This window comes from Amblyraja radiata, chromosome 14, assembly GCF_010909765.2.
Source record: "Amblyraja radiata isolate CabotCenter1 chromosome 14, sAmbRad1.1.pri, whole genome shotgun sequence".
Classification (NCBI taxonomy): domain Eukaryota; kingdom Metazoa; phylum Chordata; class Chondrichthyes; order Rajiformes; family Rajidae; genus Amblyraja; species Amblyraja radiata.
This window is the reverse complement of record NC_045969.1, coordinates 17,541,159-17,567,955: the sequence shown is the minus strand read 5'-3', so window position 1 is coordinate 17,567,955 and position 26,797 is coordinate 17,541,159. Positions and strand designations below refer to the sequence as shown.

General features: G+C 41.5%; 1 protein-coding gene across 3 annotated transcripts in view; it reads left to right on the top strand.

Moving 5' to 3' along the window:
• Positions 1-26,797, top strand: part of dcbld2 (discoidin, CUB and LCCL domain containing 2) — a 79,294-nt gene that overhangs the window by 22,521 nt on the left and 29,976 nt on the right. For all 3 annotated transcript variants that reach the window (XM_033032645.1, XM_033032644.1, XM_033032643.1), the window contains exons 4-5: positions 16,766-16,817; positions 22,220-22,292. In XM_033032645.1, coding sequence (XP_032888536.1) covers positions 16,766-16,817; positions 22,220-22,292 — 125 coding nt within the window. The remainder of the gene's footprint in view (positions 1-16,765; positions 16,818-22,219; positions 22,293-26,797) is intronic.

Genomic DNA, 26,797 nt, shown 5'->3' with positions numbered 1-26,797 from the left:
CCCAACTACAGTCGCTGTTTGTATGTAGTTTGTGCTTTCTCCACGTGACGTGCTGGGGTTTTCTCCAAGATCTTCGGTTTCCTCCCACACTCCAAAGACTTATATACAGGTATGTAGATTAATTTGCTCGGTAAATGTAAAAATTGTCCCTAGTGTGTGTAGGATAGTGTTAATATGTGGGTATCGGTGGGCCAAACAGCCTGTTTTCGTGCTGTATCTCTAAACTAAACTAAAGTACTATCGAGGGTTATGGAGTTATGCAGCGTGGAACCAGCCCCTGGTCCACACTGGTCATCAAACATCCAGTTATGCTAATACCTGTTTATTCTCTTCATACATGCCCATCAACTCTACCAAAATTATAACACTCACCTACACAATAGGGATAGTGTAAAGTGGCCATTTGACTTACAAATCCCTACGTCTCTGGGTTTAGGAGTAAACCGGAGCACCCGGAGGAAGACAACATGGAAGGCATTAAATTCCACGCAAACAGAACCAGAGGTCAGGATCGAATATTGTTCATTGAACTGTAGTTTTCCCCAATGGTGAGGGAATTGTTCTGAGCTAGACATTGTCTTGTGGGAAGGGCTGCGGAATTAGGTCTCTTGGACATTCAAAATTATTTTGTCGTCAGTAAAATGGCAGCAGGTAGTAATTAACTGATGTACACTGAATCTCATTTCCCACTAGGAAATTCATAGGGCAAACTTAAATGCATTTTTCACAACTGTTTATTCCTTTACAAATTTGGATACATGTTTCAACCTCACTGGAATAACACAATGTAAAGGGGGCCTTGCTAGGAGTGCATATCAGAAACGGCAGCTTTGTTAATTTGGGGGATGTATGTTGCATTGAAATTTATTTTGATTGTAATATATTCTACTTGCTGTGGGTTATATACAAAGCTATCACTCAGTGTACATCCTAATGCTTTACTTTGCAAACATTACTTTGCATCTTTTATTTGCAAGCTTGGGGCATCTGTCACTGAAAAATGTACTTAGTACAATTGTCAGGCTTCACATTGAGAGCAATCAGATTATGTCAGTCAGACTGTGATTGGCACTTAGGAAATATGAGCACAGCCAGCAATACATCTTAGTCACTCAGACATTGCCCTGTAGGTAGGAAATATGAGAAGATATAAACCCATCCATTAACAGCGTAATCTTGGAGCCCTGTCTGACCTTGCATTCGCATTATCGGTTGCTTGTCTTTTCATTTGGCATGCTTCAATTTATCATTTTGGTCTATGATACCGTTGCTATTCTATTGGGAAACTAAATTATACTGTGTATGGTTTATAAAGCACCAGTGTATAAAATGAAGTGTACTTGTATTTTGTATTATAAGTCTATGATTTGTGGTTGCTAGGTTTGCGTTAATCTTCGTATTGCTTTTTCATCTGCTATATTGCGCACATAGCCTTTCACGACTGGTCTTGAAGCAGATGTACAGAGAAGAGTAGAGTGATGTGATTTGACTGCTGCTGTTCTGCCTGACTCTTTTTTTTGGGTAACTCCAACTGATGGAGGACTAGAAATGAATTGTGTGAAAGCTTGTGGGCCCAGAGGTTGGTTTGGCCTGATACTTCACTATGTTGGGCCACAGGGCCTTTTCCTATGGTGTGCTGTTCTATGTTCAAGATAGTCTATTATATTTGCAGTTTGTTTAGCAGGAAGGATGAGCCAATTTCCAGCTGAAACATTATTTGCATTACATGGGTAAGGAAAGAGGTGTCCTTGAAATAACCTTAGCCAGATATACAAACATAGAAAATAGATGCAGGAGGAGGCCATTTGGCCCTTCGAGCCAGCACCGCCATTCATTGTGATCAAGGCGGATCGTCCCCAATCAATAACCCGTGCCTGCCTTCTCTCCATATCCCTTGATTCCACTAGCCCCTAGAGCTCTATCTAACTCTCTCTTAAATCCATCCAGTGTCCTGGCCTCCACTGCCCTCTGTGGCAGGGAATTCCATAAATTCACAGCTCTCTGGGTGAAAACGTTTTTTTCTCACCTCAGTCTTAAATGACCTCCCCTTTATTCTAAGACTGTGGCCCCTGGTTCTGGACTTGCCCAACATTGGGAACATTTTTCCTGCATCTAGCTTGTCTAGTCCTTTTATACTTTTATATGTTTTTATAAGATTTTCCCCTCATCCTTCTAAACTCCAGTGACTACAAGCCTAGTCTTTTCAATCTTTCCTCATATGATAGTCCCGCTATCCCAGGGATCAATCTCGTGAACCTACGCTGCACTGCCTCAATCACAAGGATGTCGTTCCTCAAATTAGGAGACCAAAACTGTACACAATACTCCAGATGTAGTCTCACCAGAGCCCCATACAACTGCAGAAGAACCTCTTTACTCTTATACTGAAATCCTCTTGTTATGAAGGCCAACATTCCATTAGCTTTCTTCAGTGCCTGCTGTACCTGGAAGCCAACTTTCAGTGACCGGTGTACAAGGACGCCCAGGTCTCGCTGCACCTCCCCCTTATCCTAACCTAATCCCATTGAGATAATAATCTGCCCCCTTGTTTTTGCCGCCAAAGTGGATAACCTCACATTTATCTATATTATACTGCATCTGCCACACATCATCCCACTCACTCAACCTGTCCAGGTCACCCTGCAACCTCCTAACATCCTCTTCACAGTTCACACTGCCACCCAGTTTTGTGTCGTCCGCAAACTTGCTAGTGTTGCTCCTAATTCCCTCTTCCAAATCATTAATATATATGGTAAACAGTTGCGGCCCCAACATCGAGCCTTGCGGCACTCCACTCGCCACTGCCTGCCATTCTGAAAAGGACCCATTCACTCCTACTCTTTGCTTCCGGTCTGCCAACCAATTTTCTATCCATGTCAACACCCTACCCCCAATACCATGTGCTCTAATTTTAGTCACCAGTCTACCGTGCAGGACTTTATCAAAGGCTTTCTGAAAGTCTAGGTACACTACTTCCAATGGCACCCCTTCATCCATTTTACTTGTCACATCGTCAAAAAACTCCAGAAGATTAGTCAAGCATGATTTCCTTTTCATAAATCCATGTTGACTTGGACTGATCATTTTGCTGCTATCCAAATGCCCCATTATTACCTCTTTAATAATTGACTCCAGCATCTTTCCCACCACCAAAGTCAGGCTAACTGATCTGTAATTCCCCGTTTTCTCTCTCCTTTCTTGACAAGTGAGATAACATTAGCTATCCTCCAATCCACAGGAACTGATCCTGAATCTATTTCTAGAGCCACCTCCCTGAGGACCCTGAGATGCAGACCATCAGGTCCAGGGAATTTATCATCCTTCAGTCCCATTAGCCTACCCAATACTATTTCTCGCCTAATGAAAATTAATTTCTGTTCCTCTACCCCCTTAGATCCTCTGTCCTCCAGTACATCTGGGAGATTGTTTGTGTCTTCCTTAGTGAAGACAGATCCGAAGTACCTATTCAACTCTTCTGCCATTTCCTTGTTGCGCATAATAATTTCACCCGTGACAGTGGGTCCTTTGTAGAAACAAATAAGGGCTTTATTGAGTTTCACTTCTACATGATTGTTTTCTAAGTCATGGGGTATTGCTTTTTTTATCAAAGAAACTTAATAGGTGCTAAGGTGTAGGAAGTGCATTGTTTTAAGTCGGTTTAGTACAATAAAGAACGTAGAGCTGTAGAATTATTTAAATTTCAAGAATGTCATAATTTGAATGTAGACCTACACTCAGTTACCTTCATATTTCATAAATTAATGAAGGGATAGAATACAACAAAGCAAATGTGAGAAAGTGACCTGGCTGTGTATGCAGAAAATGTGTAAAATTATGAATGCATTCTTCCTTATGGAAGAGAGGGTTGATATGCATATTCACATACAGGAGAAAGAAGGTCAAGCTGGGAAATATTAGTTTTTCTTGAATGACCACACACTATAGAAAAGCAGAACTGAGTTCCTTTAGCATTCAGTTGCATTAGAATGTGGAGTATGAAGGCAGGTTCATTAGTCCAGTGAATTTACTGGCTGAAGGCCAGCGGAGGAGTCACCAGGGTAGGTGGTTTGCCTGCCAAATCCTCAGTGGGTGTTGCTTTGTTAGGATGCCATCACGGTGGAAAATGTTAATTGGAACAAACTTGTCTCTATAAACCTATAAGAACCAGTGTTTCAACTAGCAGAAGTTGAAGAAGCATCAACAGTTTCAAAGCTATTGTTTGAAACAACTAAATCATTGCCATTGCTGGAATTCTAACTCTAATGAAATGAGAGAAAATATAATGTTTTAGCGTAGGTATTTTTTTGCATAATCTGTCTTGATGTGGTTATGATGAACTTTGGTTGAGAACTGATGAGCATTCTGATGGAATGACTTGCACCAGCCCTTATATATTGAAGTGACAAAAAAAAAGATTAGAAGCTCAAGTCTGCACCAGATTGTTGCAAAGCACCCAAGAATGTAAATAAACCAGGGCAGAACTTTCATAGTGAAAGGTAAGAATTTGGGAGTGTTGTAGAGCAGAGGGGTGCACGCACATACTCATTTGAAAGTGGCATTGTGGCTAGATCCCACTTCGATCGCCGGAGCCGTATGGAGTTGTGCGGAGCTGGTCCCGACATCACGCGGGCTCTGAAAAACTGACACTGTTCAAAAATTCCGCGCGGCAATGGCCTGCCGGCCTGCAGCCGCATTGAGGCCGTATGCACCGCCTCGACGGGCGTACGCAGCGTCTTGACGGCGTACGCTTAGCGTGAACTTCCCGCGGACTTCGCTCGAACTGCACGTCAACTCGTACGGGATCACACGACCTCCGCGCGGCCCCCGCTTCCTAATTTGGTCGCGCTCGCCGCATGCAGTCGCATGCTGATGGGACAGGCCCTGTACGGGGATCACTCGACCTCCGCGCGGCCCCCGCTTCCGGTTTGGTCGCGCTTGCCGCACGCAGTCGCATGCTCGTGGGACAGGCCCTATAGGCATTAAATTAAGACACTAGACCCTCTTTAGTGAATATAAAAGTTACTATGATTATTTCAACAAACAGCAGGGATGTTATTCAGGTACGCAATGCAATAATTGTTATTGGTTAAAAAATAGTATATTTGGTTACTAATGTATTCTACCTGTGAAACCGTGCTGCAAAGTGTTGTTGCATTTCAGTGACATTGAAAACGCTTCAATAATTGTCAAATGCTTTGGAACATACTACAGTTGCATAAACTGCAGTATAATTTCAAATCCTTTTATTGAAACCAGACAACGCTAAGTTGGCTATGTTGCAGTCAGTGGCCTCGGGTGAATCACTCATTAATTTCCCATAACTGTTTATCGTCATTATTAAAGTTAGACTTAGATTTGGAGCCCAGACTCAGACATATATTGCTGTCCTCTGGTTAATCAGGATAGACCTAAAAACATAAATGCTGGTGTAGTTGCTTCCCATGCACAGTTTAGTTTGTTTAGAGATACAGCATGGAAACAGGCCCTTTGGCCCACCCAGTCTGCACCAACCAGCGATCCCTGCATACTAACACTATTCTACACACACTAGAAACAATTTGCAATTTTACCAAGCCAGTTAGCCTACAAACCTGTACGTCTTTGGAGTGTGGGAGGAAACAAGAGCTCTTGGGGCCACTATGTCACCGGGAGAACGTACAAACTTCATATAGGATCGAACCCAGGTCTCTGGCACTGTAAGGCAGCAACTCTCCCGCTGTGCCACCGTGCTGCCCAATGGTTGCTACTGAATGTTTCTTTGCACAATTCTAACTCTGTGGTTGTGTCAAACAATTACAGTTCTACCTGTTCCTTCTGGTGTATAATCGACAATGTTTGAGTTAGCTAGTACACAGTTGCACTGATATTAGTAGACCTCCTGTAATTCGCGTTTGGGTTATCAAAGTACTTGACATTTTTTTCTCTCCTTGAAGGAGTTCCTTTTTGTAGCGACGGTCTTGTATTTCTACTATTCAGGATAATTAAGACCTATTGGCGGTAAATATTTGATAATTAGTTTGATGCCTTGTGACAGCATTAAAATTTCAAGCAGACAGGGCTGGATATCTAAAGTAAAGCCAATCACTCTGCTAACAAAATTTTACATCCTCCATCGCTTGGAATGTACTTTCTTCTGCCTACAAATAAAGCTGAGTGATCCAGGAATTACAGCAGATTGTTCATGCATGCTAGGGCATGGCTCTCTTTGTTCAAAGACGGAGAGGCAGGCAGATTGTCAACCCTTCATCTGACACTCCCACTCTATCTTACATCTGTGATATTGAGGGCTTCAATTAAACGTTGCTGCCTTTGAAATGTGAGTACGCGGTTCACAAATGTATACTTCCTCAGCTGTTGTGTGAAGGGAATGCAAGAACGGAATGTTTAATAAATCAAGAGGAAACAAGAGAGTTGTGGCACCGGATAGTGAGGAGAAAATTGGCAAACAACGTGTGGCAGGCTGGGGCAGAAATTGTTAACAAAAGTATGCAGCACACAGAAAATTCAAGTAAGTAAGAAGTTTAACTGTCTTTATCTGAATGCAAGAGGCATTTGCAATAAGGTAGATGGGTAGACAGCGTGTATAGCTATTATGGAGATATGGTTGCAGGATGACTAGGCTGGGATGTTCAGCAGTGCAGGCTACACGATATTCCAAAAGAAAATACCAAAAGAGAAAGAAGGCAGGGTAACATTGCTGATAAAGGAAGGTATCAGTGCTGTGTTGTGTCCGATATGGAGGTGATGGACAGTAATGTAGAATTGGTTTGGGCTGAAATCATTGGACTAAAATTACAGTTTTCAACTAAAATAAGGGCAATTATAATGGTGTGAAGGTGAAATTATTTATGTTGGATTAGAAAGTAAGCACAGAAAATGGGTCGGGAGTTGAATGGTGGCAAATAAACAAATAACTGGCCCACAACTCAACAGGTTTTTATCTCAATTGCAAAGAGGGATTTCATGATGGGGCATCAAGGATAATATTAAATTGAGGACATACAAAGTGGCACGGAGTGGTATTAGGACAATGGAATGGGAATGTTTTAGAATCCTGTAGCAAAAGAATAAAGAGCTCATAAGGAAGGTTTGTGTATAATATGAAAACAAACAGTGATATATAACTGGGAAGAATGTAGTTACAGTCGTTATGGGAGCTCCAGAGAAAAAGGCTGGTGAATTAATTACTGGAAACAAAGAATTGGCACAGATGTTAAATCAGTGTTTTGCATCGGTCTTCACTGTAGAAACAGTAAATATCCCAGAAAAAAACCAGATAAGCTAATTTCAATCAACAGGGAGAAATTTGCAGAAATCTAAATAGCAAGAGATAAAGTATTAAAGAAACTCATGGTGCTAAATGTGAATGAATTGCTGGGACCTAAAACACTCTTTCAGGTCACCAAAGATTCACATGCTCCTCCTCCAATGTTATCTACAGTATGTTTGTGATTTTGATTTGACGCATGCTGACCTGTTTGTCCTCTACAACCCAATGAACGTTGAACTTTCCATTTTCAGATCACCCAAGCCTCCTGTGTCCCTTTCTCCTTCTGATTTACCATGGTTCAGTCAACCCCCCACGCCCACCCCCCCCCATTCTCCTACTAACTCGGCACTCCCATGACTCTGTTTCATTCTCCACCTCCCATCTGGTTCCATGTGTTCATCACCCACGCACTTTATCAGCTGGGTCTCCTGTTCCCCTATTAGTTCCATCTCTCATCTTCCTCCCTCATCTGGTTCTATATATCACCTTTCTTATTTAACAGATTCCTGCGTTTGCAGCCTCATGTGTCTCCACTTATTACCTTCAAGTTTCAGCCTTTGCCTCAACCTCCACCTCCTCTCCTACCGTACTCAATCTGCACCCTTTTCCTCTCAACTATTTCTACCTACAATCACCCACCTGTCTCCATCTGCTTATCTTCCCCTCTTTACTGTTGCTGCCAGCCCTGGTCTCGTGCTGCCCTCTCGCCTCTTAATACTCTTTACACGCTCAATTTTGATGCATTGTCTTGCCCTGAAATATAGACCATCCATCAGCCTCCACATCTGCTGCCTGATCCGCCGAGTTCGTTCAGCAGTGTGTTTCCTGTTCTAGCCAATATGGTTTTATGAAATGTAAATAATTTTATCAAATGTGCTTGAATTCTGTAAGAATGTGATGGGGATAATTGACAGCGGGCAGTCTGTAGGTATAATGTACAGTATTTATATTTCCAAAAGGCATTTGACAAGATGCCATGTAATAAGCTGGTGCATTAGTTCATACCCCCAAAGTATTGGAAGAAGCGTGTTAGCCTTGGATTGAAAACTAGCCATCACATAGCAAACAAAAGGGGTGAAATAAATGGGTTATTTTCGGACTGGAAGAATGGAACTAGCGGAGTGCCACAGAGATCAGTTTTTGACACTCAATTGTTTACTATTTACATTGTTGAGCTGGACAACATGACAACATGTAAGGTGTCCAAGTTTTGAGATGATGGAATAAAAAGTGGTAGGGCATGTTGTGACGAGGACATTGGGATTCCATGACAAGATATAGATAGATTGAATGAATTGGGCAAAAACAAGCAAAATGAGCTTAACACGGGGGAAGTGTGAGATCATGCACTTTGGTAAGAGGATTCAAAAGATGGATTATTATCAAAATTGAGAAAGAATGCAATTGAGCGAAGTTCAGTGGAATCTAGTTGTAGTGCACGAGTTACCAAATGTTAGCAGTCAGATCCAACGAGTAGTTAAGAAGGCAAATGACATGCTGGCCTTTATTGCGGAGGGTTAGGGGTTTAAGAATAGGGATGTTTTGTTACAGTTGTGTAGTGAGTGGGTTGATGACACCATACCTGGAATACTGTGCGCTCTTTAGATTCCCTTGCCTCTAAAAGGACACGGTTGCATTAGATGTAGTCCAAAGAAGATTCAACAGGCTAATTCCTGGGATGATATGGTTGTCCTGTCAAGCGAGGCCAGATAGTTTGGTTTTGTATTTCTAGGAGGTCCAAAGAATAAAAGTGACCTTATTCAAACGTGTAAGATCCTAAAGGAGCTTGACAGAGCAGATATTGCAATGTTTTCATTGGTTGGAGAATCACGAACAAGGGGATACAGCTACAAAATATGGAGCATGTCATTTCTTTCCTCAGAAGGTAGTAAATCTCTGGAATTCTCTATCGCTGAGAAGGCCAGATCATTCAATATATTTAAGGCAGAGATACATGAAAGATTGAGTAATTGAGGGTTAAGGGGAACTGTGTCAGAAGAGAAGATGAGGCCTTCATAGATCAACTTAGTTCATGTTGAGTGGAAGGACAGACTTGAAGGCCTGGTTCTCTACTCCTGGGCAGGTTTTCTTGTTTTCAGTGATGTGTGCTACATATATTTGGAAAGGGTAATTCATCACCATGGGTTTATAGTTAACAATCTTGCATTTGTTGATATATTGGCCTATTTGTAACCGGTCTGGTCTTGACAGAAAGTTAACGGCTGAGGAAAAATTGATGATTTTATACCAACGAAATGTAGATAAACAATATAGTTTAACCAAAGCAGATCAAATATAAATCATCAGTATCATGCGTTAAAGAAAAAGTGCTGGGTGTGTTCAGAGGCAGCTACGTATATCCAAGACGGATGCAATTGAAAGTTCACCATATTAAATGTTCTACATGGCAGACATTGTGATTGTTGTGAACCATGTGCTCACCAGTTCCATGGTTACTACAATTTGCCAATAATCCTGCTCAATACTGCACTTTGAGCTTCCTGTCAGTGGGTTATTTGCAGGGCTGCCAACTCTCAACATTGAGCGCGAGAATCACGCATTTCGCCAAATTCTCACGCATTTCGCCAAATTCTCACGCTCTCATGCTGATCACAAATTTATCACGCTCTGTCGTGAGAAATTCTGTGATCAACAAAAATTTCAAAATTCATATCAATTGCATGGGCGGCGGGTGTTGGAGAGCCTGGGCTGAGAGAGGGATGGAAGCAGAAGCAACGGCGGGGATAGATGCGGACAGGGAGCCAGGGCTGGCGAGTGTTTGCCGGGCTGGTGATTCGCTCGCTGCAGCTCCGGCCATGGAGCAGCCTCGGTGCAAGAGTCCCGGAGCATCGGAAGCATTGTACCATTGTACCTGGAGGATAACCAGTGGCTGCTGGAAGTAAGTACCAAGCACTGGATAGAAATGGTGGAAGATAGTGGCCTTCAAATGTGGGTGGTTGGAGAATGCATCCTGCTTGTCTGCTAGATTTTCACTTACTGTAACAGCTGGAAAAATATTCCTGATGTTGGTGGAGTTCAGAACCAGGGATAACAGTTGAAGAATAAGGGGTAGGCCATTTAGGTAATTAGGAATGTAATTTAGCCTAACCTTATTCATAGCTAATCCAATTTAAAGCATAAATATTGCATTCAAGTGAAAGTTAAAAGATTCGCTACAGTATGCACCAGTTGCACAATTTCAAGCTGAAAAATGCAAAAGCTCTGTACCAATGGGAGGGGGGACATCCCCCTCCCACACCCTCACCCCTCGGTCGCTGCGGCTCCTTGGACTGGGTCTCTCGCAATTTCTCACTCCCAACTCTCACCCAATGTTGGCAGCCCTGGTTATTTGGCTCATGTTATTCAAAAAAGCCCCAGTTGTTTGTTTAGCCTACAAGCAGATGTTTTCAGCTCGACCGACCAGGATAAATGATTTGGGTCCAGAGGTTGGACCACAGATTTAAACAGAAAAGAAGCTTTAAGGGCCTGTCCCACTTTCACGAGGTAATTCACAAATTCTCCCGAGTTTTCCCCTGATTCAAACTCGCAGAATGTTCGTAACGAGTCCATAGGAGGTTGCAGGAATTTGTAGATATATTGTAGTGACTCGTTATGCTAGCCGTAGGTACTCGTGGCATCAGGTAAGTTGGGATGTTTTTTCCTGCCCGATAAAAAATGTCCACGAGTAAAAAAGAAATGGTCGGGATGAAAGAATTAAGTCGTTAAAGTGGGACAGGCCCTTTAGTCAGGATATTTTACTGACCTTTCCTTGACCCACTAAGCCTTTGTGTCTTGGTGGAAGAGCAAATTTTGAGTTGAAGCCAATTGGCAACAGACGATTCTTTTTCAGTCTGGGGCTAAACTGAAATAAAAGCACAGCCGCATGCTGTAACTGTTTGGTGTATACTTGTGTAATCACCGATTTTGTCCATATGATTGAATGTTGTTTGAGAACCTGAAGTTGTAATGATGCAATTTTGCATTCTGGTAAACCTCTTCTGCACCCTCTCCAAAGCTAACACATCTTGAAATTGGGCAACCAGAACTGCATTCAATATCCCCAATGTAGCACAACCAAAATCTTGTAGAGCTGCATCATGACTTCCTTACTCTTATTTTCAACGCCCCTAGCAAAGAAGGCAAGCATACCAATTGCTGCCTTCACCACCTTATCTATTTGTGTTGCCACCTTTAATAAGCTATGAACTTGGACTCCCATGATTCTTCTGCACTTTAATGCTGTTAATTGTCTTGCCAACTGTATTCTCTCTCCTCGCGTTCAATCTCCCAAAATGCAGCACCTCTCGCATGCTTGGGTTAAACTCCATCTGCAATTTATCTCCTCATTTATGCAGCTGATCTATACCCTGCTGTATCTTCTGTCTGCAACTCCTCCAATTTTAGTGCCATTAGCAAACTTATTCACCAACCTATCTATATTTACATCCAGGTTACATCTACATAACTACAAACCAGTGACTGAAGTAAAGGATACAGTGGCATGAGATGGTGCAGATCTTGAGATTTATTAATAACAAAGTTACTGACCATATTAATGTTAGGTTTAAAGCACCCAGTGATTTAAAAAAAAAAAAAAAAAGCAGAATCTCTCGCTTTCTAGTACCTGTGGCCATTTATATTGGAATGATCATGTGCTTGGCGGAGGGTTCTTAAATCGGGGATTTCCTGTACTAAGAATGTAATTACTGGATCATAGAAACATAGAAAATAGGTGCAGGAGTAGGCCATTCGGCCCTTTGAGCCTGCACCGCCATTCAATATGATCATGGCTGATCATCCAACTCAGTATCCTGTACCTGCCTTCTCTCCATACCCTCTGGTCCCTTTAGCCACAAGGGCCACATCTAACTCCCTCTTAAATATAGCCAATGAACTGGCCTCAACTACCTTCTGTGGGGGAGAATTCCAGAGATTCACCACTCTCTGTGTGAAAAATGTTTTCCTCATCTCTGTCCTAAAAGATTTCCCCCTTATCCTTAAACTGTGACCCCTTGTTCTGGACTTCCCCAACATCGGGAACAATCTTCCTACATCTAGCCTGTCCAACCCTTTAAGAATTTTGTAAATTTCTATAAGATCCACCCTCAATCTTCTAAATTCTAGCGAGTACAAACCGAGTCTATCCAGTCTTTCTTCATATGAAAGTCCTGACATCCCAGGAATCAGTCTGGTGAACCTTCTCTGTACTCCCTCTATGGCAAGAATGTCTTTCCTCAGATTAGGAGACCAAATCTGTACGCAATACTCCAGATGTGGTCTCACCAAGACCCTGTACAACTGCAGTAGAACCTCCCTGCTCCTATACTCAAATCATTTCGCTATGAATGCTAACATACCATTCGCCTTCTTCACTGCCTGCTGCACCTGCATGCCTACTTTCAATGACTGGTATACTATGACACCCAGGTCTCGTTGCATCTCCCCTTTTCCTAATCGGCCACCATTCAGATAATCTGCCCATTCCCTCCACTGATTCTACCCGACCCACGAGTTCCACCAACCATTTTGTTTGTTGTTTAAGATTCCCTAAAAGCCACTCTCTTGTGTCTTCATTAAAATCTAGTCAGTCTTATGTGTTAATTGGCATAGAAGTGGCTGTTGTGTCACTTGTTGGAAGGCAGTAGGTATGAGGGATTTTATTACTGAATTCCAATTCCATGTTGGCCTGTATTTTACATTTGGTTAACAGCTGGTGCTTTCTTCAAGCCAACCATGATGTCAACTATCTTTCTTCTTGGGCTGTCCCTCAGAAGCAAGGGTAAATGTTTTTAACTCTGGATCCATGTTCTGAGATGACTGATAGAGATGTGGCAGGACTGTCTCATGGGATGGGCGTGGATAGTATGTGAGATGATGCAGTCCTGTGTTTTACACTAGGTTTATATGTGCTTCTAATGTATGGACTTGAGGTTCTCAGTGCAATTCTGAATGCTCCTTTTCTGCTTTGAATGGTTGTGGATTAAGGTTTCCCCAGAAGTCATTGGAGATCATTTTCAAAGAACACAAAGTGTTGGAGTAACTGGTCAGGTCTTTTGCTTTTCACTTGAAAGTTGCAGCATCTTTGCAAAACATGGATAGGTGACGTATTGGGTCGAGACCTTCTTCAGAATGGCCAGCAGACAATATAAGCTTGTGAATTATTTATTCTTCCGCTGGGATGACCAGAGAGAACATAATAAGAATTGCTGACATTCTTGAACAGGCGAGTAAAATTTGCAGTTTACTGCCATCCAGAAGGAATTCTCAGGCTACTGCGATCCAGAGTGGGTTCATGGATTAATGCGATTCAGTATTATTTGTAGTTCCATATCTTTATTCAGTCATCCATGGGTCTTAGACGCTGTTGCCAATAGCAAAATGAATTACCTTTCCTCGGAAGCCCTTGAGAAATGTCGAGCATTGAATAGAAGAAAATATTGGAGAGCAGAAAAATCAGACTATCATTTTATCTTCTGTAAGAATGTTTGGCTCTGGTCACATATAAAATACAAGTAATACTATTATACACCAGCTGTAATCACTTGTGCACAATTTGTATTAACTTCAGTGGATCTGACCGCTAGTTTACGTGTGCAACAACTGGTCAATACTCTTGCCATAGTTAGCTCTGTTCACCAAAGATACATTTCTCTCCTTCATGGTTTGTATCCAGAACATTGCCACATTCAATCTTTACTAAAAAATCATAATGTTAGAAAAAGGGTATTCAAAGAACTGAGAAACATCTGGTTTCCAGTGTCTGTTTTGTCAATATTTTGACATCTTGTGTGAGCTGTTGGCATCTTATTTTGGGGACAAACTGCCACCAAATGATTTGTAGTTAAAGAGTGTTAAAAATTAAAAACACAAAGATTTCAAAATTAAAATCCCCAAATCTCCAAAGACATACAGGTTTGTAGGTTAATTGGCTTGGTATAATTGTAAATTGTTCCTAGAGTGTGTAGGGTAGCAATAGTGTGCAGAGATTGCTGGTCATCACTGACTTAGTGAACCGAAGAGCCTGTTTCCATGTTGTATCGCTAAACTGAGCTAAACTTAAAGTAAAAACTAAGATGAAAGTAGAAAACAGTTTAGAAGTATTTCAGTGCTTAAAGCAAAGGTGTGCCTTCACAAACTTCATGTTGTGCATGTGTGCACTGTTTGAAGCTGCTTTGTGGTGCATGATAATGTATAAAATGCACTGCATTTGCTCACTGTATGTTACTCTGACAGCATCTATACAACCAATGACCGACACTACCAAGAAAGTCAAGCAACAGGTGCTTAGAAGCATGTACCTAAAGATTCCTCTCCAAGTCACTTATTATACTGATTTAGAAACATACCAATAGTCCTTCATCACCGAGTCTAAGTCCTTTTTGGCCCTAAGGACCAGACACCAGTACGAACACCAGAAAGGTGCAGTGGTTGAAGAAAGCCGCTTACCATTGCCACCTTGTGGGCAATTGGGATTGGGCAATTATACTTGTTGGCTAAACCAAAGAAGTTCCTTGAAAAATGAACAAATAAAATTAAAAGTCAGAGTTGGACTCATTATTATGTCAAGTCTTTTCACTTTAAACCCGAGCCGTCCATTTCAGAATTCAAGCCACTTTGTCATGTTCATTCAATTAAATAACTTTCTAGGGTTTTTCCATTCGTACAATTTTTTTTTTTAAATCAATGCGTTACATAATATGTGCAGCTCTCCTCTAAGAGGAGAAGAATACTGGAAATACTTAGCATGCCATGCAGCATCTTAGGAGAGATAAACTGAGTTATCATTTCAGATTGACCTTTGATCAGGATCTCTTGCAGAGGACGATCTGCTGCAAGAATTTGGCTTACTATAACTTTTCTGTTGGCAAGCAAGTCGGGAAACATACAGGGATGTGCAAATCACTAGAGCTCTAGTGTAACACTGATCTCTTAGGATTGTTGGCAGTAAAGGAAATAGTTGATTAGCTGACCAGCCAGTTAACTATGTTGTACACAGAGTGGAAAAATCTGTTTTCTGACATAACAGCGTTGGCGCGCAGAACACAATCAGCACAGATTGAATCAGTTAACATTGTTCTTGCACCATAAATTTGTGAAATTTAATCCTTCAGTTTAATGCTCAGGGTGAGGAACTTTGCATGTCAAATTGTATGATAAATTAAACAGTTACAAAACCTCATAGATTTTGATTATGCCCAGTAGGATGTACATAAAGGGCCCCCTCCCACTTAGGCGCCTTTTCAGGCGAATGCAGGAGACTCTGCGCTCGCCTCATGATCGCCACATGGTTGCCACATGTTCTCTGGTGGTCTCTGGTGAGTCTCCTTCATGATCGCGAGTAGTTCCCGCATTCTGGGAACTAGTCGCGGCCTCAGTAAGGTCGCAGCAAATTTTTCAACGTGTTGTCGTAGGTGCAGTGGTAGTGGGGTCGCTATGTAGTTATGGGTAATCGAGGTAGCCGTAGGTAGTTTTATTTAATCTCCTTTGCTGGCCGGGCATTTTCTTTGGCTCATTAGGGGGGAAAAAAACGTAAGCACGAGTTTTCAGAACCAAGGCAAACCGACCGGTAATGTTAAATGCCTGCCAAACTTCACAGCTGTGTATCTCTGGCTTAGTAAAAGTTGCCAGGCTTCTTAAAAGTGTCTCCACTCCTTCCCCCCCCCCCCCCCCCCCCCCCCCCCCTGGCTCCTGTCTTTGCGATGTGTTTGTGTGTGTTCCACTCTTAACACTCGCAAATCCACTTCCGGGTTTTTCAGTGAGTGCCGCGAGCTTCGCACTCGCCAGTAGTCCACTGAAAAATCACCTCAGTGGGACAGGCCCTTAAGTTACCTACTTTTGTTTCCACTTAGATGTTATATTCTGTTATGGGATATTCCTTGGTCACAATGAAGTCTAAATAAACTACAATAAGACCATTTGTTTGAATTTATGCAGTATTGCGCAAAGATCATATGAAGACTCGCATTCATTAGGCTGCAAACAATTTTCAGTGGTGTCTGCTTTTATAGTACTGAAGGGAATAGGTCAACCAAATAGTTACAGTTCTGAAACTGATATTATGGCCATGTTATTATAATTGAGCTAGACTTTGTGCATCAGTTTCAGCTCTCCTATTCCTTCGGTATAAGTGGCCTCTGGGCAGTGTCAACTGCAACCATGAGAAACCGTCCATGTATCCACTGAGATCATACATACTGATCCTACTGGCTTTAACACAGAACTGACCCTCCACTGTCCAATTACGGATATGGTGGACTTTTTTTAATATAATAGCATTGTATCTTCAGAATTTATTCCATATTGCTCCAGCCTGCTTGACTGGAATGGTAAACATGGGCGTGAAAGTTATGCAATATTATCTTTGAATCTGAATTGTGTTGTTGGAAATTCGTTTTTAATTTTGGTTGTATTCTGCATTGTATAAGAAGCAAATAATAGTTACAATTTCTCGGTTTGGTTTTTACTTAGTTTTGAAAATGTTTTTCTTCCCCACAGATCTTATTACATGCTTGGACAAGGGGAGCCATTTCTCAGAGCCTGAATTTAGGTAAGGATTAATTTAATGGATGGTACAGGGATTTAGTTTCGGATTTCCTTTCAGGTAAATAAGCAGTAAAGATTTTTAAACAGCCTAGCGGTTTTTCGTTCAGCTTTTTGTAATATGCTACATATTAATATGAGCAGTGCGAGTTATTGATCACTGAATTACATTGACTTGAGAACACAGAATCCGATCTTTTTGGAGTTTATTCACCGTATGAGCAATCTTATTTGCCTGCTCATGTACCAATCTCATGTACCTTTATATCCTTTCACCGTCAATAAACCTAAATGGTGAAGTGTTCTCTCTTTGCCTGGCAGACAATTCAAGAACATCAGTGTAATATATTTTCTATATATGTTACATTTAGTCTTGTAACCATGACAACTATTGTGTGTTCTTTTTTTATTGTACCACTGCTGGCAAATTAATTTCACTTACACTTTATGTGCAAGTGACGAATAAAACTTGACTTGAAAAGAGGAGATGGTCGAGAGCATTTACCCAGCTGTTAAAATCGCCCGACATTTGCCCTGGACCAACCAAATTAAAGCTATGGCTAAGAAAGCACACTAACATCTCTACTTCCTCAGTAGAGTCTCCAATGAAACTCATCAATGTCTACACTGTAGAAAGCATCCCAACAGATGCATCATAGCTTACTTTGGAAGAAGCTCTGCACAAGATTGCAAGAAATTGCAAACATTCGAGAGAGATGTGGATGTAACCCAGTCCATTACACAGACCAGGCTCCCCACCAATGACTCCATATACACTTCACAATGTGTCAGGAAAGCAAACTGGCACCTAGCCAACATAATGAACCGTTTCTGGGTAATATGAAGGAATGTCATAGGTAGACAAACGCAGGCCAGCGGTCGAAGATTTAAAGTCCGCGCCGCAGCCAGAAGCACCGCAGACTGCAGGGCCGACGGTCGGAGCTCCCCTCCAGGGGTGTCCGGCGAGGGACCCCGCTCAGGAATGTGAGTCTATGCTGCGCCCGTGGTAGAAGTTGGCCGCGGGCCGGCGATCAGAGCTCTTCTCCCGGGTCCCCAACGAGGGATCCCAGGACGCAGCGGCAGCTGGAGCTCTGTAGACCGCGGCTTCAGGCTGCCGCGGGCCAGCGAACGGAGCGCTCCCCTCCGGCGACCCCCGGCTAGGGCTTGCCTGCTCCGCGACGAAAGAGTCCTCGTTGCGCCCGCTGCCGAAGCCCCGTGCGCGGCTCCGGGACAAGCCGCACCAATCCTTGCTCTTAGGCCACGGGGGAGGTGACATGGAAAAAGTCACCTCTCCGTGGAGGAGGCGACCGAAGCAGTTTCCCCCTTTTATCCAGAGATGCTGCTTGTCCCGCTGAGTTACTCCAGCATTTTGTGTCTGTCATTGTTGTAAACCAGCATCTGCAGTTCCTTCCCATCCATCATTTTATTGATGATTGCGAGTAGTCTGATTGGGCAGTAATTTGCTGGATTGGATTTGTCTTGCTTTTTGTGAGCAGGACATACGGGTACCTAGGTAATTTTAGGCTTTGTTGAGCATACGGGTTGAGTGTTATGGCTATACCAGGAGAGATTGGCTGGATGTACCAGGTCTCCAATAGTACAACTGGGGTATTATTTGGTCCCGTAGCCTTTTTTGTTTCGTGTGTTCTCAGCTAAATATTTTAATATTAAATGCAGTGAATCAAATTGGCTGGAGATGGGCATCTGTCATGGAGCAGAAGCCACAATAGACTGTCAGCATATTTGGCCAAGCAAAGTTGCAAATGCTACAATATTTTCTCTCGTACTCGTGTGAGGATTGGGATGTTCTTGGCACCTCCTCCACGTATTAATTGTTTAACTGTCCACCACCACTTACAACATGATGTGGTTGGCCATCAAAGTTTTGATAATCCTTTGGTTACGAAATGGCTTCATTCTGTCTATTGAATTTTTATTTTTTTTACATAGTTTGGAACACACATGGTCCTCTGTTCCAACTGCACTTGGCTAGCTCCTCTTCATTTTTAGATGTGTGTTGCTGTTTCCAGCCAACACTTCTACATTCCTCACTGAACCAGGCTTGATGTCTTCCTTTAATGGATGAGTTATGCCAATTCACAAGTTTACAGATTGTGGTTATGCACATTTCTGCTGAATTTCATGTTTTTCAGACAGTATCTGAAGGGTGCCCAGTTTTGAACTGACAACTCTGTTCTGAATCTATTCCATTTAGCACAGTTGTGGTGCCACACAACACAATGGAGGCTGATCTCATTGTGAACTGGGACTTTGTCCTCACAAGGACTTTGCCAGTACTCTCATGGACAGATGCATCTGTGGATTGTAATGGAAAAATTCAAGTATAATTCAAAAAAATTGAACAGATTGGCATATATCTTGTTCATAGATGTGGCAAGGATATCTGCTGACGTTACCTGCCCGCAGACCCAGTGTGACAGCTATTTATTTTTATGCCCAACCAGCCTCAATGCAAGATGACATTATTGAATAATATTCACAATTTAGATTGTAGTGAAAACGGAGTCATGATGTGCATAGCACCGAGTAGATTACATTTAATGTTAATATGATAGGAATAGTTTAATATTATGAAACATTCTGTAGCTGGTAAACATGGACACATCTTCAAAAGTACGCAAGAAATAGAAGGACGAGGAGGTGATACAGCTTCCCAAACTTCCCTACCGTTCATGAAGATCATGGTTGATCTAACCATGCCCTCTATTTTGCTGTCTGTTATCAAAACCCATGTTTTAGTAGTCAACTTGCATCATTTAGCTCCCACCAGTTGCACCACTAGCCACATTGATAGCAGCCTCTGCCTACAGTTTTTCTCTCTTTTTATTTTAAGTCAGTTTTAAAAGTTTGTTTTGGAGATTTTAGCTTTTCTTTGTGGGGGAGGGGGGTAGGGTAAGGGGGAAACCGTTTCCCAGTCACTTCCTGGCGAGGATGCGACTATTCTCCGAGTCGCGTCCTCCCCCCCCCCCCCCCCCCCAGTCTACCACCTGGATTGGAACGGTCTTTCCTGCCGGGGACCTGGACCAGAGCTTCAGCAGCAGCGGCGGCGCAGCGCTGGATACATCGCGGAGCAGGCGATTGCTTACCTGGATCGCCGTTGAAGCTCCGGAGTGTTGGGCCTGCTGCTTCAACATTGCGGTGGTTCATAGAGCTTCAACATCGCGGAGTCCTGGACCCCTTTTCCGAGGGCCGTCAGCGTTGAATCTCCGCCCTGCGTGGCCATGGACTCCAGTAGAAGGTGGCCGATTCGGATGTCCAAGCCGCCGAGGATGTCCTCCAGTCCTGACGTCGGACTTCCATCACCCCAGCGAGCAGGCCTGAACATCGGGCCGCCTATAGCGGCGACAGCAGGAGGCTTGGGAGTCCCCCGACCACGGGAGGACAACGGATGAGGATGGCTGAATTTTGGAGCCTTCCCTCACAGTGGGAAACTTTGATCCCGCTGTATCGGGATGTCTGTGTTAAAGACTATCATGTTCTGTGCTCTTTATTATTCGTATGGTTGTATGGTGACCACACATTTCACTGTATCAATTGGTACATGTGACAAATGTATCTTGTATCTTCTTGTTTAATTTAGAGATACAGCACAGAAACAGGCCCTAGGGCACACTGGGTCCTCGCTGACCAGCGCGATCCCCACACATTAACACTATCCTACACACACTAGGGACAATTTTTACATTTACCAAGCCAATTAACCTACAAACCATGTCTTGCCTTTAATCAAAAAATCTATCTGTCTCAGCCTTGATTATGTTCAGTGATTCTACCTCTACAGCCCTCTGAAAAAAGAACTGCAAAAATTAATAAGCCTTTGAATGAATTCCTCCACATCTCCCGAGGCAACCTCTTATTTTGAATCCATATCCACTGGTTGTAGATTTCCTTTGGAGCATCTACTCTATCAAGGCCCCATCAGAGCGTTGTATGAGTCACTGTTTACGGAAAGAGAAAATTAAATGGATCAGCATGTTTCTTAAAAAATAATCTGCTACTGATATCTGCTGAAATAAATTAGTAGCACTGCTCTTTCCAGTGAAATGTGGAACTATTTACTGTGATAGAGCAGTGTGGTTATTTTGTAGTTGGTTCTGCACTCGAGTCGTTGAACTCTCCTGTTCCCAATGTGCAAGAGTCTTGTTAAAGCTATAAAAGTTATAGAAATTGAACTTGTTGCAATTTCAGTGGTTTCTGTACAAATGATTCGCAGTTCTTTGAGACCCCATAAACTAGGCAGCATGGAAGGTCCTTTCTAAAACAGTGTCATGCAGTTTTCTAAAACTGTGCCCTGCTGTTTTATTATTATTTTACTATTTGGTATGCATTCGGGTAAATGTGCTTTTGTTTTCATTGGTTGATCTTATTTTTTTAGGCTTTTTTTTGGGTTTTGCTTTTTTTTTCATGATGTTTTAGTGAGTTTTTGAACTAATTTCAAGCAGCTAGGTTTTCAATGAGCATTCACCTGAAATTCCTCCAACTGAACCACTTAGACATTATGAAAGAGATTTCATTTTGCACCTGGCATTTAAGAACATGGAATTGCCTTATCATGACTTTTTGCCTTTTAACATCTTCAATAATATTATCACAATGATAATTGAGCTGTCGACCTACAATAGCCATCAACTTGCATCATTTAGTTCCTACCACTTGCTGAAACAATGTGGGGTAACTCCCAAAAATAGAAAGCTTCAGAATCCAAGTACCATATTAGCCCGCACGCACACACACACACTTCTTCAGCTTGGGTCTGTGTCCTTAAATTATGCCTTGTGTATGCAGAGGAGCAACAATATGCTGAACAATTTTGATCCTAACCTATAACACTGCAATCAAACTGTTACATTGACAAAGGGAATGATCTTCTGGGAGAATCTGACTGTGGTGTAAAACTCTCCGCAGGACTCGTGCTAGTTTCTCTGGGATTGTAATGTTTCAACAGCCAGGCAGGCAATTTCCTCTTTCAGATTTTCTTCTCTTCTTCGCAATATTGTATGTGCCTATTTAATTCTCTTAAGAGTTATTGCAACAACTCTTGTGGTGAATAATCAATTTCATATTCTAATTACTCAGTTTATAAAGAATTGGTATTTTCTATTCTTTTTTGTTATTCTCTTTTGTGCTTGTGATTATCTTAAAACATATCTCTCTTCTCAGTGTTTAACTTTAGAGATACAGCATAGAAATGGGCCATTCGGCCCACCGATTCCGCGGCACCCGGCCCCATACACTAACACTATCCTACACACTAGGGACGATTCTACAATTTTTATTACCGAAGCCAAGTAACCTACAAACATACGTCTTTGGAGTGTGGGTGTTATTTCTTGATTATCTCCTTATTGAATACTGGGTTGATATTTTGTTTGTTGTTTTAATTTTCAGTAGGTACTGTCCTGCCGGATGCTTGACTCCTTTTGGTAACATCTCTGGAACTATCCCTCTTGGCTATCGTGATGTAAGTATAGGAAGAAAGAACAGGCTTACTGATGGTGATTAGCCAAGTGAAATCCGCTAATCATAATGTATCACCTTCTCATCCATCTCTACTCTCACATCTGCAATTGAGTTGTTTTTTGTTAAGATAATTTAGATTGCCCCTTTAGTTTTGGTATTTTTTATTATCATGCACCTGAATGCTGTTTTGTAAAATAGCATTTTTAAATAACACAAATCTCATTAGATTGGCACTACCCTCCAATGAAGGTCTTATCGAGGAAAGTAAATTGTACCCTTGAGTATCAGATCACTGTCTAAGATTTGTTTTTTTAATCTGCCATGCATCTGTGTTCTTTTTTCCTTGTTGCTACTGCAAATTGCTGTGTTACTGTTATGTTAATAGGTGGGGGGAAAGTTAATTAGTATATAGCAATAAAACCATCCAAGAATGGGCAGGTGTTAAGCTAATTGCCTTTCATTGGCCTGGGTTCAAAAGCTGAAATGCTTATTTAGACAGATCCTTTTTCACGCTGGCAAGGTTAATGTTTAGTTTCTATTGTGCCTTATTACTCAAATATGTGATAGGGGCAATTAGTGTTATTTGTCCAGAAACGTAGCTTCTCTTTTCTACCACTGCAAAAGGCACACAGTGCATGGGTCTGGTCAAATTGCACACAACTTGAACAAAATACTATTTGTCTTGCATTCTGCCATTTTGGGTAAAAGGTTCAGCTTTTTGTTTTGGTGACTGCCTTTCTCCAGCGTTGGAATATGTAGAATCTTACATTTTTATGACATTTAATATTGTCATAAAAATCTATATGATTATTTTGAAGTGAAACAATGATTAAGTTCCTCTGTTAAATCTAATAATGGATGATTAGGTAGACTAATTTGCAATACATATGATTACAGATATGAGTTGTGTTCAGACTTACTTATATCCTAAGAAGTGTTCCCCCTTAATATTTTCTACAGCTTGTGACAACTTGTTATTTATTTATTACCAATGTATTTTAAGTGTTTACTCCACCCAACAACCACTCCCGATTGAAGAGCTAAGCTAACACCCCAAGGAGATTAAAATTAATTTTATGGCCCTTTTATTTGTTGTTGTGGGTTCTTGTTGAGGGCTAAATGATTGCCAAACTTGATAAAATACAATGCTGATCGTACTGAAAAATTATTGGGAATGAAATACTTTGAATTTCTCAATGTAGAAAGGCATTTTAAAAAGTAATTAAATCTTTAGTTGTAGAACAAAAAGAAAATTGCAACCTGACCATGTGGAGGATTAGCATTCCATACACTGGTTAAACCGCAAGCCCAAATCTGCCAACACTCAGGGCACATATTTAATTTAGTTCATGATAGCTGAATTTAATGATGCTTTAAAACTAACAAAATAATATTTACATTTTGGTGAATGGTAACTTTCAAGTCTCCTTAAAGTAATCCAGGATCAGGCAACTCTCCCAAATTTCTTTGGTCAAAATTTCCCCCCACTGTCTCCATCAACATCATTTTTAAACTTTGAAACACTTGGAACAAAAAACTAATTGAAAATTACACTGGTGACAATTGAACTCCCAGTCAGGATGTTCCCAACAACATTCACAGGTTTACCTCTGTTATTGGTGCAACAGGCACAACTGAGATACAGGTTTTGGTACACAAATGTAAGTGTTTCTTTCAATGTTGGCCTTTGGCTGCAGCGCCCATTATTGGGCGAGTATTGGGCAAACCCAAAACGCCAAACTATTGAACTGAGTGCCAGGAAGACTAATATCTTTCCCGTGTAGTGGCAGATCTCCGGACTGCTATGTGTTTGATGCCATACGAGAGAACCTTGTATATCCTTCAAGAACCTGACTGTTATAAATCTCTTTGTCCAATATATGTATGTCTGTTTTTATATGCCTTCAAGTTATTTTGTTACCAAGCCAATGAGAAGACTGGAAAGGAATAAGCAAGGTGGTGGGCCTCTTGTTTTTATGATTATTCAGCAGAAAGACACTAATCCAAACATATTATTAAATTAATGTTGCATATAGGTGCTGCCACCCAAGCTATGGATATTAAAGTTGTACATTGTGGAAATGTAAATTATGTCAAATCTGCACTGCTACACTTACTATTAACTTACCATAAACTTATGCTGACTGCATTTGCCATAAATGTCTCCCGCAAAATGTTTTCATTAAATATGAGCAGCCTCATATTAGCATTCATTGGACTAATATTTCCTAATTTACAATATTTCTTATTTTGTTGGATACATTATGGCAGGCATCATAACAAATATTAGTGTCTGCCTCAAATTAAAGTCAGCCCTTTGGTCAAACTTGTCTACATCGATTAAGTTGCCTAACCAAGCTAGTTCCATTGACCTGTGCCTGGCCCTTATCACCCCAAAACATTTCTATCTATGCACCTGTAGAAATTTAAATGTCATAATTATACCCACCTGTGCCACTTCCTCCAGCAGCTCATTCCATATACATGCCACCTGTGTGGAAAAGATCACCCCTCCAGCCCCTTTTAAAAACGTTTTCCCCATACCTTAAACCTGTGCTCTCTAGTTTAGATTCCCATATTCTAGCAAAAGGCTGTGGTTATTCACTTTATCTATGCCCTTCATAATTTTATGTACCTCTAAAGGTCATCCCGAAGTGTCCTACGCTCTAGGGGGAAAATGTCTTAGCGTATCCAGTCGCTCCTTATAATTCAAACACTGAAGTCCTGGAAACATTCCCATAAATATTTTTTGCATCCTATCCAGTTTAATGGCATCCTTCCTATATCTGTACAACTAGAAATGTACACAGTACTCTAAATGTTGCTTTACCAGTCGTGTACAACTGCAACGTACAAACTATATAACTGCAACCCTAGGTGTCCCTGTTCTATAGCACTCTCCAGGGCCTACCATTTTGTGTAGGTTTTCTCACATTTATCTGAATTGATCTACATCTGCCATTTCTTGGCTCATTTGCCTAGTTGATAATGATCTCCTTGAGCCTACATAAAATCTGGGTAAATCAATTTAGCAGTCAATTCATGACATGCATATATGATTTACTAGGTTATTATGTTTAGGTGCCATGGGAAGGAATAGAGGGATCTGGATTTTGTGTATTGTGAAAGGGCGAATTGCTGATCTGGTAGTTTCAGGAAATTTAGAGAATGGAATGGAATACTTTATTGGCATTGAATACTTTTGTCGCATGTGACAAGTCAAAGTGAAATTCTTTGCTTGCGTACCCAAGGTGTGCAAATAGCGGCCGCCTATGGCGCTGACAAAGTACGCTGGCTCTTCTGTTGCTCTTCCCCCCCCCCCCCCCCCCCCCCCCACCCTCCCCCCCACACAGCGGTTCCTCCATGCTGGTTCCTATTGCCCATTGTACTTCTCTTTCCCCCCCACCCCCCTCTCACGGCGGTCCGTAATGATCATAATATGATGGCATTTTTATACAAAAATTAAAACTGATTTTGTTCAGTCTGCAACCAAAGCCAAAGGCATGAACATGAGTTGGCCGTTGGATATTGAATAACTGCATTGAAAGGTATGACAGAATGCAGCAATGGCTAACCGTTACATGAGTAAAGAATCGCACAAAGTTTGTACGTAATACAAAACCCTGTGAGGGGAAACAAAACAGGAAAGATGGTCCAGCTGTGGCATTAAGATTAAAAAACACATAATATTTGATCAAAGAAAAGGACTCGGCATTGCCAAAAAAGCAGTAAGCAGAAAATTGGGAACTTTTCTGAATTCCGCAAAGATATTGATACGGAGAGGAAAAGCATTACATGAGAATAGGGTAGCAAGAAATGAAAACAGATTGTGAGAGCTTAAAAGAAAAAGATTCGCGAAAAATTAATGTGGAGCCCTCTAAAATTGGGACATAGGAAATGACACAGAGCAATAAGGTGAGGAGAGTACCTCTGGGAATATTGGAAAGGTATATTTGCAAATGAAGATGTGCAGCAAATGTTGGCTAGATTGACTTTGGAGTTGCCAGTTTGTCATTTAATCAGGCTGACACACTACTTTGTAATTTAGAAAAGTGGGAGGTGATCTGATTGAAACCTATTAAATTATTATAGGGCTTGAAGGTTGATGTGGGACAGATGATTGCACTGGCTAGAATGTCTAGTACAAAGGGACACAAACTCAAAGAAATGACTTGACAGTTCAGGACTCTGAGAAGAAATTTCTTCTCATAAATGGTGGTAAATCTTTCATTTTCTATTTGGGAGTGCTGTGCAACCTCAGGCACTTGGTATAAACGAAACAGAGATCAGCTGCTTAGATATTAAAATCAAGGGACCGAATAGGAAAGTGACAATTACATAAAATATCTGTCATGATTGTATTGAATGGTAGAACATGTGTGCAAGACTGAATGGCCTTCTCCTGCTTCTATTTCTTATGTTATGTTTAACATTCAAAAGCACTCAAGAGTATCCTGAGCATCTCACTGCTTCTGCAAAGCGTCTTCAGAATTCCTGAGGATGCAG